The sequence below is a fragment of the Microtus ochrogaster genome, chromosome 6, assembly GCF_000317375.1.
Source record: "Microtus ochrogaster isolate Prairie Vole_2 chromosome 6, MicOch1.0, whole genome shotgun sequence".
NCBI classification, from domain to species: Eukaryota; Metazoa; Chordata; class Mammalia; order Rodentia; family Cricetidae; genus Microtus; species Microtus ochrogaster.
The window spans coordinates 49,973,356-49,990,533 of record NC_022013.1 but is presented as its reverse complement, the minus strand read 5'-3'; the positions used below and the strand labels follow the sequence as shown (position 1 = coordinate 49,990,533).

The following is a 17,178-nucleotide window of genomic DNA, read 5'->3' as shown; positions in this document are numbered from 1 at the left end:
AGTAGTTTCTCTTCTGGTATTCTGTAGTAGTTTATGAAATTTACGGCATTTTACATCATAGAGTATTCTATTCTGTAATTCCTTAGTTGACACCTTATTAGGTGTATGTAAATGTCCATGAAGAATGCTCCGTGCACAGCTGGGCACAGCTGTGACTTGACATAGCACTCGTAGCTGTGGCTTCAGTGTAAGGTAACTTTTCCTGTGGTTCCTGTGTTTGCTGGGTGATGGATTGCCTCAGGTTTAGGGTACATACCACGATTTTTCACTGGCTCACATCTCTTAAAAGTTTGCCAGCAGCACCTTGCCCTGGGAGACCTAACCCCGAGAGCGCTGCTTTTTCTTTCCCCGTACATCTGCTCTGTCTAGCATGCTACAGTGCACATACTTACAAAGTTTTTAGCTTTTGGTATATTTTAACTCAAAGAAACAAGCTGAAAAAAAGAATACAAATATTAAACCCAATAATAAGAACGTTAAAGTCAAATAAAAAAAATGGAAGAAAAACCAAGAAATATGCTCAGACTTTTAGAGCTAGACATGAAACACACTGACATCAAATTTCAGTGTTCTATTAAGTGACTTTATTGTCATAAAAGGTGTCGTAGCCATGGAGAATGATGCTCTCCATTTCCAGAAGAGGGAGGAGAGTAGGCCCAGGTTCCCATGAGAGTCTGAGAGCTATTGGGACAGGCTATAAGGGACTGTTAGGGTTGAGGGTGGCGATGTTATGTTTGTTGTCTTCTATAAGGGACTGTTAGGGTTGAGGGTGGTGACATTATGTGTTGTCTTCTATAAGGGACTGTTAGGGCTGAGGGTGGCTATGTATTGTGTTGTCTTTTGATGCTTCAGCTCTGTGCATCCCGATTCTTCCGGTCCTTGGCTGTGCTTATTTGTCTTATACAGAGACGTTTGTCTCATGAAACTCTGCTAGAGGCCTGTGTTGAAAAAGCACCATGGACTGATGATGGTGAGAGCTGATCAGAGTTACTGGGGCATGCCTTTGGACTAGGTAATGATCGTAATGGATTGCTTTAAGTGAGGCTTCTGGTTTTGGGTGCACTGAGGCGTACTCTTGACCATATCAGAAGCAGGTTGAGTTCAAAGTTTTAATTTAAGAGTCTTTTTCAAGAAGAACTTAGATAAATCTCCTCCCACCCCCTTGTGTGTGTGTGTTGATGATGATGGTGATGGTGTTGATGGTGAGGGTATTTGTCACAGGCAGTCTCCTTTTTCAAAGACATGTCTGAGCCTTAGCTGTATGATACCCGAAGTGATTACTGGTGGCTTGAGGCCCTGTAGAGTCCTGGCATGAGTTTTGTCAGTTCAGTTCTGGGTCTCTCCGCTTGTTGGGTCAGACAGGATGTAATAGCAAGGATCAAACTGGGGTGATTGCGATGGAATGAGATTGGAGGAGGGATATCCTTTTCGCTCCGTGCGTTCTTGTGTCTGTTATCCAGGTTACAACGGCAGCCTAGGTATCAGGGCATTGAGGAAATTGAGTTGGTAATCGGAGCTGCTCCAGGAGCATGAACTCAGAGCAAAGTGAATTTCTAACCTCGAGGGTGATTTCCTCCAGACTGAGGGAAAAAAAAAAACTGTCAGTGTCTCAGTCCAGTCTCTATCTCTTGTGAAACGCGGGTGCTCAGTGGAGCTGGGTCAGTGCCCACACCCTCGTAAGCTTCAGTTCTTGTTTGGAATCATGTGCCTCTGTTCTGTTATCACAAAGGTTACTTAAAACAATTTCCCAGCTTAGAGGATTTTAACCTTGGCTCAGCTCTGAGGATGTATCAATTGTGAGTGTGGCACAGCCCTGGGCCTCCTTGCAGTGACTTGCCGGGACACTTTGCAGGTCTGTTTACCCTGTCCAGACTTCCCATAGCTGAGCACAGAGTGCACAGCACAGTACCCGTGAAAATTAGACTTTGAATCCTTTTTTCTCTTTCTGCCTTTTAAAAAGATCTACTTACTTTTATTTTCTGTGTATGGGGTTTTGTTTGCTTGTATGTCTGTGTACCACATATGTGCCTGGTGCCCAGGGAGGTCAGAGAGGGTGTCATATCTGCTGGAGCTGGAGTTACAAACTGTTGTGAGCCACTGTGTGGGTGTTGGGAATGGAGCCCAGGTTCTCTGCAAGAGCAGCCAGTGCTCTTAACCTCTGAGCCATCTCTCGGGCCTCTTCTGGTGTGTCTTATGCCAGTTCTTTTGAGATGTAACTCACCTTATGAAATTAGTCTCCTCATTTTTTGTATATACTGGAGCTTGAACTCTGCTGACATGCGCTCTGCCCAAACTATACCTCCACCATCTTAAATTGTACAATTTAGCCTGGGGGTTGAAGGTAGCTCAGTGGTGCTTGCCTAGCATGGTGAGACCTTGGCTTCAGTCTCCAGCGCCACAGAAGCAAAGCCTAACATGCTGAGGCTTTTCTACTCTGACCTCCGCTTAAGTTAAGAACATTGCTATCACTTTCTGTCCGTTAAAAGTCACTTCCCTTCAGTCTGTCTCTGTCCCCATGCATTTACCTGTCTGTACATTTCTTACAAGAGAGCTTTGCAGTCTGTGGTCCTCCTGACTGGCTTCTCTCAGTGTAAAGATTCAAGGTCTTCCCGCTGAAGCTTGCAGATCCCAGACTTCATTTATCATGTGGCTGCACCATGCTTTACTATCAGTTAGAGAATGTTTGAATTGTTTCCACTTTTTGTCTCGTGAATAAAATTCCTACCAATATTTGTGTCTAAATTTTGCATGAATTCGTAGAAGAAAAGTGTGGGCCACCCCCAGAGTTACTTGTTTTTATACCTAGTTTGACTTCCTTCGCTTCTTAGGTTCGTTCCTCCCCATTCTGGATGTTTCCTGTCCTAGTTCCTCCCACAGCAGAATAAAGGAGGCTTCATCCTTTGTTCCAGGATCTAAAATGTCCACGGAGGCACAGAGAGTGGACGACAGCCCAAGCACTAGTGGAGGGAGCTCCGATGGGGATCAGCGGGAGAGCGTCCAGCAAGAACCCGAGCGAGAGCAAGTTCAGCCCAAGAAGAAGGAGGGGAAGATATCCAGCAAGACGGCTGCCAAACTGTCCACCAGTGCCAAAAGGTACCCAGCTCCTGTCGGCTTTGTGTTTGCCCTCAAGTTAGAACCCTAAACTCAGCTTTTCGCTTGCATTTAGTTACTTTTCAGGAATGAAGATCATAGAGTTTATATATTTCCCCCACTTTTATATAATTTTTATATGTGTTTTTAATTGTGAAAAACTTTTAAAAGCCAATTTAGAGTCACGGCATATTATAAAATCCGTACTTGTGGTGTATTGATATATTTCTATCTTAGAAAAACATGAGCACGACATTATAAAAGTCTAATTTGATTTATGGTTATTTGATCGTGAATATATTTTTCCATTCAGTAACAGAATAGACATTAGAATCATTCGACTGGGGATGGGGAGTGGGAAGATGGCTCAGTGGGCAAAGGGCTTGTTGCTGAGTCCAGATTAGTGTCACCCCTATAAAAACCAGGCATGGTGGGGCACATCTGTAACCACAGTGCTCTGAATGGGGATGGGGGGAACATAGGTGGATCCTGTAACTCACTGGCCATCAAGCCTTTTCCAGTCAGTGAGTTTAGTGAAGAGATCCTATCTCAACGACAGCAAAAAACAAACCAAGATGAACAAGGAGTGAAAGGGGAGATAACTGATGTTGACCTCTGGCTTATCCATACGCACACACACACACACACACACACACACGCATGCACACACACATTCTCACTCTCACAAATACACTTGTGCACACAGGTACACACGTTCGCCACTATTGAAGTAATTGTTAGTGATAACCCTCCCAGTTGGTAAAGTCAGAAACACTAGTGTTAATGCATCTTGATTTCATTACATTTGGTGGGGGCTGGTCTTGTTGCCAGCTTCCTTTCTCCCTAGAGAATGGAGAGATCTGGGAAGGAGATACTTGGATGATGCTCTATCACTACTTCAACCTCTTACAATGATCGGCACGTCAGCGGGCTCAGAGGGAATCTGCTTTGATAGCATTATATTATAGACTGGTGCTTGGAAGATAATTTGAAAGGCAGATTATGTTCTGTGGACTCATGCTTGCTTGTGATTTTATGTTCATTAATACCCTTTTAAAGAATAAAAATAGCAAGTAGGTGTTTCTTCTCATCACATGTAACTTCAGGTTTAGGAAACACTCCTGAATGATGGCTTTATAAACCACAGGAAGATATGATTAGGGAATGCATTTCCTCCAAACCAGAGACTGTGTCCTTCTAACTGAGTCCTACCCAGAGGCCTGGGTGAGCCTTTGTAGGCCCTCTGGCGAAAGTAGTGGTGACTGGTTGGTAAGACGTCCAAGCTGACTAGATACAGGGTATCCAACTGTCTGATATCCTGCTGTGATGCTGTGATCTACAGATGTGTTAGGTCACCGTCATAGCTGTCCTGATGCATGCAGCCTGGGTACGCCTGCCTGAATAGCCACTTTTTCCATGCCGGAATCTCTGACCACTGGTGAGGAATTTGTATAAAGGCAGATAGCTCTCGATATTTACACGTTTAAACTGGAACACGCTAGGGCAGGAAAACGTTTCTGTTTCTCTTTGCTGTTATACCCTGTGTCCAGGGGTCCTTAGCAGGGTGACTTTTCTCCCCCTAAGGTGGAGTGCAGACACCTGCTCCTGCTAAGTGGGACTAGGATTCGGTGGATGAGAAAGGCCAGGAGTGGAGCAATGTAGCATTTAGGTAAAAACTGGGTTGGGGTGTCTGGGTAAAACTGTTCAAATCTAGGTCTTATGTAGTTCCATCTAGAAACTCAATGCTCATGTTTTGTAAACTCAGCTTCCATAAAGCCAGTCCCGAGCTGCCAACACTGAAGGTTTTCAGAGCTGCTTCCGGCAGGGCAGAGAGAGGACAAGATAGGTCTGTGGGGAGTGGTCCTGCTGGCCTGTCCTCAGCTCCCCTATGACAGGCAGGGGAGAGAGAGGATGAGACAGGTCTGTGGGGAGTGGTCCTGCTGGCCTGTCCTCCGCTCCCCTATGACTGTTGATCACTAGAGATTTTTCGTTTCTCTGGTTGGGGGTATCCCTACAAAAAAAATCCTCAGGACAAAGCCTGCCTTTGAAGGAAAGTATGCTGTTTAGTGTGGAACCATTTACCACTGTGTTTTAGAAAGCACACCCTAATGGTTTCATGAATCAATTATGGATGAAAGGCCCCCCTCCCCCGCTTTTTTGTTTTTGGAGTCAGGTTTTCTCTCTGTAAAAACTATCCTGGCTGTAGGCTTTGTAGACCAGGCTGGCCTCAATCTCAGAGATCTGACTGCCTTGCCTCCCAAGTGATGGAACTAAAGGCGTGTGGGAAAGACCCTCTTTATATAGGGGATAAAACCAACTTTAGAGATGGTTTTCTGTGCCTCATCCTGGTTGCCATCCAATAGGAAATACCGTTAATGCTGCTACATAGTAAGTGTGTATAAAGTAAAGTTTGTGAAGCCATTTTACATGTAAAAATGCTGCTTGGTTGCTAAATTGTTTATATGAAAAAGTAAGGTTTGTTTTTAAGGTTCTAAAAATGTGGGAAAATGGAGAATCACAGAGGGGAAGGGGGTCTCCTCACACTCACGCACTGACCCTGTGCCTAGGCTGGTCAGCTCACTCTCTTCTTGCTGTTTTAAAGCTTTGGGCTTGTTTCAGAAATGAGGCTTTCCTTTGGTTCTGGGGTTTCACTGAGGACCTAAAACAAAATTTTAATTTGTATTTTTTTTAAAAAAAAAATGAGTCACTATTTATGTGAAAAGTCTTCCTGAGCGCAATAATTCTGTGAGATAAGAGGCAGCCACAAAGCTTGTACCCAGGAGACACGATCTGCTTGGAGCCCAGGTTCTAGTACTTCATAGCTCTCTGCCTTGGACACAGCTCAGGGTCTCTATCTAGTCATACTTTCCCTTGCTTCAGGGTGGGATGTGCTTGAGATAGACCCAGACTGTGTAGCCCAGGCTGGCTTTGAACCTGAGATCCTCTTGCCCCAGTGTCCCAAGGGCTGGGCTTACAGGTATGCTACCATGTCCAGCTCACTCAGTTTTCTTTTTTGCAAAATTAAGATAATGGTGCCCTTCTCAGAGAGGTGCCATGAGTTTGTATTTTGCTTATAGTAAGCTCTTGAAAATAGTTCCTGTCAGCGAGCCTGCATGCCAGTTACTGTCTGCGAGGATATTTTTCAGTTCCATTTGGTGCAAGTGTTGGCACAGTGATGCTGCTGTTCATCTCAAGGACTTAGTGTTGGTATTCTAGGGCTACTCGATGTTGTAATGAACCCATTTTGTAGTAACTCAGGTAAAGTGCTTTTCACTTAGGGGCTCAGTTACTAAGTGAATTGTAATGCTAGAGTTTTAAGATTAATAATTACTGTAATAAATCTACTATAATTGTAGAATTAATGTGTTGTAGAAATGTTTCCTTAAAATATCTCATTCTTGAGGTATTACAGAATAAGGTTCTACACATTTAAGTGTTGAAACAGCAGCCTGAACTTCTGCATTTTTTGCGTCCAGAGGGAAGGTTACATTATGACACATTCCTCTTTGAGAACGGTTTTATCTTAGTGTGTCCCTACCACAGTTGCTTCTCCTGAAGTGTCTATGCTGCTCTGTGATATTTGCAAATATGTAGTTGGACAGTTATATGATGTCCAAAATGACAAATGTATACAATTTTGATTAAATTACTATTCAATTCCATAAAGCATCTATTTTGAGTCCTCATTGAATTGACTCTGCCTTGTTCACATTGGTATTTCAATAAATATGAATTTTTAAATCAGATTTATTTCAGATTAGTTTGCTCAGAGTTGACGTTGTATTGTTACTGGACTTTTGAGTGTAGTGCCATTCTAGAAGGCATGTTAGGTTTTCAGCTTCACACTTTTGTTAGGCTGAAAGGTGGATTTCAGTGTGTTCCAGTGTGATCTTTTGTTCTATGATGGACTCTTCAGAGTTTGCTTATAATGACTGTGTTTCCTTGATGTGCACATTTTAAAGCTTTTCCATGTTTTCTAATCGGCAGGCATTTTAGAGTTGATGCACACTGTGAATTGATGATGTGTCCTAGGTCAGCAGTCTCTTAAAATGACAGGTCCCTGGTACTTCTCAGCATTCAAAATTAAATTCTAGGCTTATGTGCAATGGCAGTTATTTTATTCTAGAGACTGTTTTGTCATTAAAAGTATGAAAATAAAATTAGTGTGATGCTTTCTTGAGAACAAGCTGTCTGTGGCAGGAAATGCTTGGCTGGTGAGGAGTGAGGATGTGTCTGTCTTAAGGCATGCAGTCTGGGAGGGTATAGAAGTCTAGATGTAGGGGCTGGAGAGATGGCTCAGCAGTTATAGAGCCAACAGCTCTTCTGAGGACCCCAGTTCCATCCCCAGCACCCATATCAGACCGCTCACAACCACCTGTAACTCCAGTGTCAGGGGAGCTGACATCTTCGCCTGGCCTCCTTGGGAGTCTGCACACACACAGCTTATACATATCTGGACATACACAGAAATAAAAATAAAGTTATAAAAAAAAGTCAGGCCTAGCACTGGGAGACAGAGAGAGGTGGATGGGTCTCTGTCAGTGCAAGGCCACCTAGGGTGACGGAGTGAGAGTCCGAAAGGAAGGGAGAAGAACTTGCAGGCATGATGAAATGTCTGTGCTGCCGAGGCTCCCCTCCCTGTCTGTCAGCCCAGTGTTGTTGCTGTGCTGAGCCCTGGGTGAGTGAGGGAACTTCCTCTAACCCAGATTTCTGTGTGCGTGTTGTACATGCGTACTGCTTCGGTTTCCTGAAGTGTATGCACAGGGCCCCCATCCGTCTACCTTTGGTTCCTCAGGTGAGTCTGCATGAATTATGACTGTTAACCACCCCCTTTCCTATATCTTCTTTAAAAAAAAAAAAGCAGCCAATAGCCTCACAGATTGACAGCGTGGTCTGCTCATGCCCTCCTGGACACAGCATCATGTTAGTTACGTCAGATAAACTGGCAAACAGGTGAACTTGGCTTCTAGCTCTCTAGGGAAGAGTGTGCACTTGCTAGCTTGCCTATCAGAATCTTGGGTTATAGCATATCGGATGATGGGAATCGGAAACACAGCCGGTTATCTTGTTGGCTTATGGCTAAGACAGTTGTTAAAAGTAACCTTTTAGTTTACCTTAGAAGAGAATTAATTGTCTCAGTCTTTGTTGCTTATGTGGAGTAACCGGCCTTAGTTTCCTTCCTGTAAATGAGGGTGGATAGAGCAATACCAGAGAATTCTGTGTGATTTGTTTAATTCACTCTTAGTGACCTCAGATCATCACATCAAAGGTCCCCTTTAAGGGTGAAGTACTGACACTTTCTCATTGTGTCTCACCCCAGGGACAGGACATGAAATAACTCTCCCTTACTCCTTATTTAAGACAGAGAAACTTAGTAGATTCCACAATCACAATTTTTTGGAGATTGAATTGAATTGCTGTCATTTAATATAGCAGGGCACCTTGCAATTGTTTAAATAGCAATTCTTGGTATAATCCTTTCTGTCCAGAGAAACAGCCATTCTTAGGTAACGGTAGCTCAAAATTACATTGTAATATATTGACTTATTGCTTAGAGTTGTCGAATTTATCAGGAAATCACTTTTGTATCGAATAATATATGGACCCATGAATGCTGGGAGAGAAATTTGGGTTCTTTGGGGGGAATTGTCTGACAGGAAATTAGGATTTTTGTCAGATTCTTTTCTGTTTTTCAGATTGGCTTTTTGAAAATCCCAATAAAGTTCTTTTAGGTTAAAATAGTTTTCAGCTGGGTGTGTCTGGTACACGCCTGTAATCTTAGCACTTCGGAGTTTGAGCTCAAATCGCCCAGACTGCATAGCTATACTGGGTCTCAAAATCAGGATTCTTTCGTTTTTTAAAGGTGCTCTTTGAATGCTTGCTTCTTGTTTCCTTTTTCTAATTTTAGAAACAGTTGATAGAAGTCACTTGTGGGCTACAGAGATAGCTTAGAGGTCAAGGGCATGAACTGTTCCTGAAGAGAATCGAAGTTCCATTCCCAGCACCCACATGAAGCAGCTAACAGCTGTCTGTCACTCCAGCGCCAAGGGATTGGATGCCATCTTCTAATCTGTGTCTGCACTCCTGTGCGTGGGTTTACAAAGACATGCATGCTATGCCTAATTAAAAACAAAAGAGAAGACACATTTGAAAAAGTCACACATCTCTCAAGCAAATCGCCCAAGGTAGGGAGTTTTTTTCTTAATAGGGAAGCAGTAATATTTTTGCCCCTGCTTCTTCCAGATAGCCCCCACAGTTTTGATTATTTTTAAATTTATTTTTATTTTATGTGTATGTTGGTGTATCACATGCATTGCCTAGTGTTTAGAGGAGGCTCGAAGAGGCCATCGGATCCCTGCAATGGAGTCACGGGCAGCTGTGAGCTTTGTGTGATTGCTGGGAAGCAAACCCAGGCTCCTCTGGAAAAGCTAGTACTTTTAATCTCTGAGCTGTCTCTCCAGTCCTACACTTGACAGTTTTTGAAGAAACCTTGTAGATATCTCTGGTTTTAATCCTTCTTTTAAATTAGCAAATTCTACCTTTTGACATCTTGCTCTGAAATACTAGTATTTACTTAGCTTACCTAGCACTCTTTATATTCTAAACAATATATTTAAACTTTCATTTCCTTCACATTCCAATAGTATTTTTTTGGCGTGCAGACTTTGACAAATGGTGATACTAATACTGTAATTGTGTGATAATTTTTTTCCTGCTACCCCTCATTGACCTGTAGATTTTTTTTTTTAAGATTTATTTATGTTTACTTGATAGGTTTAAGATTTGTTTTCCCCTAGGAGGCCAGAATAGGGTATCAGATCCCCTGAAACTGGAGCAACAAACATTTGTGAGCCACCTTGTTGGGTGCTGGGAACCAAGGTTCTCTGCAGGAGAAGCGAGTGCTCCTAGCCACAGAGCTGCTTCCCCAACCCTCTGCCCTGGGAGTTATTAGCTATCATTAATGTTACACCTTCAAGGGCCAGCATTTGTGATGTTTACATGGAATAGCAGCTGCACCCAGTCTTCTGTGCAGTCTGCTAATAAAAGGTCAACCAGTTGTCCGGGTGTGGATGGTCAACCCAGGCGGAACACCGTGGGGAATTAGGTTTCCTGCAAACTCCCTGTAACTCCCGAGCTGCAAATTAAGTCAGAGCATTTAGTTAAATAGATCAACCCCTTCACATAACATGTCCTTTGATTAAAAATATACTGCATTTAAGCTTCCTTCATACTTGATTTATGCTTTCTTGCACAAGTTTCTTTTCCTTTGGGGATTTTAATTGTTTTTTTTCCCCTGTCCCTTTATCCTTTAATCATTCATTTTAAGTTTTATTTTTATTTTTTGGTGGTACTGGGGTTCAAACCCAAGACCTTAGATACTCTGGGCAAATGCTATTCCACAAAACTACACCTCCATTTGTTTTGAAACTTTATTATGTTTTGATACATTCTAAAGCTTACTTTCATCAATTACAGCCTGTGTGGTTTCCACTTTTCAGGCTCTTTTCCTTTGTAGTTTATTCTCTTGCATTTTTGCACTCCCTTTTTCTGAATGGGGATGTGAGTCTGCCTGTGTGGTGCTCAGCTTGCCTTAGTTAGCCCGGACTCACCCACTGCACTGAAAAGCCTGTTTTATGCCTCTTTTCAGGCCTTTGGTACTTGTTTTTTTTTTTTTTTTTCTTTTTCACTTTTAAGTTAGCTTATTCATATGCAAATGGTAATTACCGAGTGTTGAGGGTTCATCAGGCTCTTGCTTGTTAGCCTGTTCACTTTCTAGAACAGGAGCTGAGGCACACAGAACAGGTGAAAGCTGTGGCTTTGCTGGTGTCTGCAGCTAGGGGCCCAAAGGAAAACTAAAATGAAAGGTTTTTTTTTACTTTATCAGTCTTGATCTCTGTCAAAATACCTCAACCCTGAGTGTGGATTAGAGACAGGAACATTATGGTTGTGTTGCTCTTTCTTTAGGAAACTAGTAGCAGTCCTGTGGGAGGAATCATGTTTACATTAGTCGTTCATTTGTTGGCTTAGAAGATATATAGGAAGAGGGTTGGCAAGATGGCTCAGCAGATAAAACATTTGCCACCAAGCCTGACAAGTTGAATTTGATCATGGAGCCCACAGGAAGAAAGGAGAAAAGTAATCTCCCAGGTTGTCCTCTGACTCTCTCTCTCTGTGTGTGTGTATGTGTGTGTGTGTGTGTGTGTGTGTGTGTGTAAGAATACAATAAAGGATCACAAATAAATAAATGTAAACAAAGATATAGAATGAAATAGTTTGAGCATGCATGTTATTTAAACCTTTTCAACCTACTTTAGTTAACTGTCACTCATGCACTTGCTACCATAATTATGCAGCTCTCCTAATAACCTCACTTATGAATGAAGCTGCTTTTGAGAGTGCTGTATTTGTTGTAAGGTGTGAACCATAGATAAGAGCGCCAGCAGCACTCAGAAAGCAGTGGAGGCACCGCTCGTGTCTGAATGCACACAAGGTGTTAAGTGTGGCTACAAACCCAAGTAGAACACTGTGCATGAATGGACTGGGGGTGTAGCTCACTGGTAGTGATGTGTTTAACATCCACGAGTCCATGGGTTTCATTCCTGGAAACAGCCTCCCACCCCCACCCCACCCCATAACACGAGAATAAAGGCAAGTGTCAGAATATTTTCTTTCTTCATGACAGGCTCATGCAATGACATTAAAATACTGCATGCAGCATTCAGGTGGAGGAGGAGGAGCCACTTGTTCGTTTCGCAGCCACCCAGACTCCCAAAATAACCACACAGAAACTGTATTAATTAAATCGATGCTTGGCCAATAGCTTAAGCATATTTTTAGCTAGCTCTTATATCCTGAACTAACCCATCTCCATTAATCTACATATTGCCACATGGCTGTTGTTTACTGGGGAAAGTTCCATCCAGTGTCTGTCTCTCACAGGGCTACATGGCTTCTCCTGACTCCGCCTTCTTTTCCCACATTTAGTTTAGTTTAGTTTTCCCCGCCTACCTCTGTTCTGCCCTGCCATAGGTCCTAAGATCTATGCCCTTTATTAAATAAGGGTATTCACAGCATACAGAGGGGAATCCCACATCATTCAGGTGTAATGTATACAGTATTTAAGTATACTACACACTCTATTTAGATATGATGCGCACAGAATTCAGGTATTTACAGCAGAAGGAACGGATGGTGTCAGGCTTGAAAGCTGCAGCCAGCTGTGACTATTACCCGCGTCTGGGTCTCAGGTTGGAGTTAATACTTACATTATCAGTTGATTGATCAGCCAGGATGTTTGATTCAACTTAGTGTGTTCAGTTTGTTATCCTAAATGGGGGTGTTCTAAGACAAACCAGAAGTGAGAGTTTGTGTTAGAATTCTTACGACTTCTAAATCACATAGCAGCTGTTTGAAATTAAACTCAACATTTTGGTGAATGCTCTTAATTTTTTTCTTATCTGAACCCCCAGTTATGAAGTCCTGCAGTGGATCCAGCCGCTTGCCTATCTCTAGACACTACATAAAATATGGAAAATGGAAAAATTGATTGATTTTGACCCAAATTGAGGAGAGAGTCTTTCTCAGCCTGCCTTTATCTTCCCTTTCATGGCTACCAAGAGTGGATAGAATAAAACCCAGAAAGTATACACACGAGGTTTATGCTTTCAGCTTGGGCCACTGAGCTCAGGGCAATGTTAGAGCTTTGGAGTAGAGTGGCAGAGGGGTGGGGGCATTTGCTGTCTCTTGTACCAGAGCTCTGTTCCCTGAGAGGAGCTAGAGCTGAGAAAGACAATTTTCTGTTTTGGAAAAATAAAAATCCTCATTCTGAGGGTTGATGAAGCCATAGTGTTGCTTCTGTTGTGGAATGTTGGCTGGCATTGGTGGATCCCATTGGTGGATGGCTTCCTGCTACCCCAAGTATGTCCATTTTCAACACGGGGAGAAAGAAAGGGCGATTTTCTTGCAGTAGATGGTACTTCCTGCAGGTTAGTTTCTCATAAATGCGTGTGAATGGGAGACAGAGCTGTGCAAGTACAGCCTACTGAAACAGGTTGAGCGTGAAGACGTTTCAACATGATCTTTCTTGTCTTCTTTTAAAGAATTCAGAAGGAGCTTGCAGAGATTACGCTGGACCCCCCTCCGAACTGTAGGTAAGTACTCTGGTTTCATTTTCCTGTCTATTTTGTAGAAGGTGCATTTGAATAAAGAGTGAAGACAGCACGGTGGCTTGGACTTTAAGGAACCGGAGAGCTGGGTAGTGATCGGCTGTGCGCAGAAACTCTCGCAAGCGTGACTGTGCTGGACTGGCATTGTTTACAGTGGGGCTGTGCCCTCGTGAGGTGTTGGCATTACAGGACAGTACATACAATTATCTCCCATTGGAAGAGATTTCTTGGCCTTAAAGGATGTTTGTAATGTCGTAGAATGAAAGTATGGCTAAAATATTTGTGTTTGATAGTTAACTCAATTTAACTTGTTGGAAATTGATTTTCAAAAGCACCAAAGCTCTCGTGGGGCTTTTTTATGCTTTATATCGTGTCTTTGGTTCTTGGTTGAGCTGAATAGTAATGAGTGGTTTGAGGCAGTAAGAGTGAAATTTTCTTTTAGTGACTGCATTTCCCGTATTTTTTCTGGTCAGTGTTTATTTGGAGGAAATAAAAGTATTTGCCCAGAAGTGATTGATACACAGGTACATGGAGGAAGAAGAGAAAAATAACTTCCTGCCTGTGCTGGTCTCGGGCCAGCGTGATAATTGGATGGTGGCTGTTGGCTATTTTAAGCCCTTTATTTTTGCTTTGGCTCATGAGGTCAGTATTGGAACCAGGCCAACATGGAGTTTCCCTGCCTTAAATTGAATGTCTCAAACATTGACGGTGAGAGGGCAGATTAAAAAAGGACAGTGTTTCCCATGTTGATTCAGTACAGTTCTGATCTTGTTTATCTCATTTTCATATGAAAATGAACCTTTTGCAGATGGTCACACGGATGTGTGTGTCCTTGGTGGCTTAGTTTCGTCTGGGAAGAGTTCTGATGAGGCTTATGTTTGCAGTGACTCTGTTTGGTTCTTTACTTAAGCATCATGCACAGTGCACAGAGCTTCAGGGATAATGTTCAAATGCTGTGCACTTAAGTGAGTCTTCTTTGCACTGGATAAGACCATTTACTGTCCAACTCTGACATACTTGAGATCTAGAGTACAGTTATCTCAGGTGATAGAGACTGACTTGGGGAGAAATTCAGATGGAATTAGATTTTAAAAAAAAATTCTTTCTTGGGATACTGTTTGTTTTAATAATGTTACTTTTTTTAAAAAGAAAAAAACTATTTCAGCATATATATTTGTAACCTTTAAAAAACTAGTTGGTAAATATATAAACTTCATTTTTTTGCTTGAATTATTATGTATTTGATTGATTCATAGTAAATCTGTTCACCTGTATTTCTTTTTGTGGTATTGAGGGTAGAACTTGGAGCCTTGGATATGACAGACAAGCTCCCTACCACTGAACTAACTACATCTCCACCCACTGTTACTTTGAGACAGGATCTCATTATGTATCACACACCGGCTTTGAACCCTTCCTCTTCCTTCCTCAGCCTCCTGAGCACTGGGATTGCATGCATGTACCCCTGTGCTCAGATTACCCCAATATAGTTCACTAGAAATGTGGTTAGCGTCTGCAGAAAGAGAAGGATGATGAACTCCGGTTTGCTTTTGTTCAGAGCTGACAATAGCTTTGTGGTTGATGTTTAAAGGATCTGGTGTGCGGACTAAGAACCTAGCTTACGATAATATAGCAAGTGAATGTTTCCCATGTAATGGGGGAGTCCCTCCCTGAGTCTGCATGCAGCTCTCATTTCCAAAGAAATGCTACAAAGTCTGTCCTTTGGTCCATGGACAGTTTGTAGTCAGGCTCTCCCAGATGACACTGCAGGGGCATGTTTGGGGCTCTACTTGTTCACTCAGACAGAGAGGGGAGGAAGGTTTGATCTCTGTGTCACCTGGCTGTGTCTGTGGAGGTGTCACTTTGCACACAGTTCACGACTCAGTCTGTCAGGCTAGGTACGGAGGCTCTGGGTTTTGACCCCTATTTTAATGTGATGTCTTAGTTAAGAAACACGAGGAACAGATTGAAGGAACAAATTTTTAGCTATCATGGAGGCCTTGAGTGAAATAGCTTTTCCCCCACTCCAATTTCATATTCAGTGGAGACAGCCATAGTTGTGTGAGCCATTTCCAGAGGAAATTGTCTTGTAGTAGAGTATTGGCTCACTCCACCCATGCGATCTCCCAGTGACCTCTCCAGTAGTTCTTCAATAGAGCGCCCACAAATGATTTAACAGGCTACATTATTTTATGTAGGAAGAACACGTTTGCACGTGTTAAATTTTCTTTGCATGTTTTACTCTTGAGAAAGGTGAAAATAAAATACATGTTTTTTGGGGGAGGGGTGTCTGTGTTTGTTTTTTAAGGTGGGTTAATTTTTCCTTTATCAGTTTTCTTTTATGTACAATAGAGTGTAAATGTTTAGAGTGTAAATATTTCAAAACAGTCAACTTCATTCCGCTCATAGAATCTGCCTGTGGGGTCATAGCTAGAGGAAATTCTCCATCCCTTCTGAATTAAAATGTGTATGAGGTGTGAGATCAGAGCTGAATTGCAGTTGTTGTGGATTACCCACACCATTTGTTAAAGACAGGGCCTTGCTGCTGAGTTGTCTCTTTCTCTGCCTTTCTCTCACCGTTTTCTAAGTTTCTGGACAAACTAATGGATTCCATCATGGCTTTCTCTTGCATGCATGCTGTTATTCTTTGTTCTAACTTGTAGTAGAGTATTGGCTACAAGTATCTCTCCTGCTTGCCCCTCCTTGCCCCTTGCCCCTCCCGGTGGTTCCTTTTCTCTCTTGAGTCCTCCCTCCTGCTCTCTACCACATAGATCTCTTTATGTTCTCTCTCCAGAATGTTTCCCCAGTGTCTTCAGGAGTCCCTCCTTTTTTTTTTTTTGTTGTCCTGCATACATGCATGTGAATGGACACACACACACACAAACACACACACACACACACACACAGTTTTAAATATAGGTTCTACATGTGCGAGAACACGTGGTCTTTGAGTCCGTACACATTGCTTGACATAATAATTTCCAGTTCCATCTATTTCCCTGCAGATGTTATGATTTTGTTTCTCTTTATAGCTGAGTAACATTCCATTGCGTGTATGTGCCACACTTTTGTTAACCACTCATCTGGTGATGGACATCAGGATCAAACCTCAGTAAAGAGCCCTGCGCGTCCCTTTGGTGTGTCACTTTGAAGTTCTTTGGTGATACTCTAGTGGCCCAGATGGCTTATATGGCAGTTCTAGCTGTGTTTTTTGAGGAACCTCCATACTGATTTTCCATACTGGCTACACCAGTTTATCCTCCCACCAGTAGTGAACAGGGTTTTCTCCCCTCATACTCTCTGGCAATTGTTTTCAAAGTAATAGTCATTCTGCCTAGAGTGACTGGGATCTCAGAGCAGTTTTAATTTGCATTTCCCCCCTGACTAATTGTGTATTTGACACCTTTTTTCAAGCGTTTATTGGCCATTGTATTTCTTCTTTTGAGAAATGTATTTTTAGCATACCAGCCTGTTTATTAATTGGATGATTTGTTCTTTAATTTTTGCTGTTTTTTATATAGTCTAAATATTAATTCTCTGTCTGATGTGTATTTGGCAGAATTTTTTTCTCATTCTATAAGCCATCTCTTTACTCTGAAGATCTTTCTTTAGTAATCCCACTTGCCAATCCTTGGAATTATTTCCTGTGCTTCTGATGAATTATCTTGACACCCCTGTTGGGAATCACTGGGTTGTAAATACGAAGATTTATTGCTGAACTCTCTGTTCTTTCTGTACACGTGTGTGTGTGTGTGTGTGTGTGTGTGTGTGTGTGTGTGTGTGTGTGTGTGTTTCTTATGCCAGTACCACACATTCTGGTTAGTGTGGCTTCTGATGAATTATCTTGACACCCCTGTTGGGAATCACTGGGTTGTAAATACGAAGATTTATTGCTGAACTCTCTGTTCTTTCTGTACACGTG

General features: G+C 42.4%; 1 protein-coding gene across 1 annotated transcript in view; it reads left to right on the top strand.

Moving 5' to 3' along the window:
* Window positions 1-2,910: 2,910 nt before the first annotated feature.
* Window positions 2,911-17,178, top strand: part of LOC106143722 (ubiquitin-conjugating enzyme E2 E2) — a 237,126-nt gene continuing 222,858 nt past the window's right edge. Inside the window, exons 1-2 of the mRNA XM_026779935.1 lie at window positions 2,911-3,093; window positions 13,191-13,241. Of these exons, the coding sequence (XP_026635736.1) occupies window positions 2,918-3,093; window positions 13,191-13,241 (227 nt within the window). The 5' untranslated portion in view covers window positions 2,911-2,917. The remainder of the gene's footprint in view (window positions 3,094-13,190; window positions 13,242-17,178) is intronic.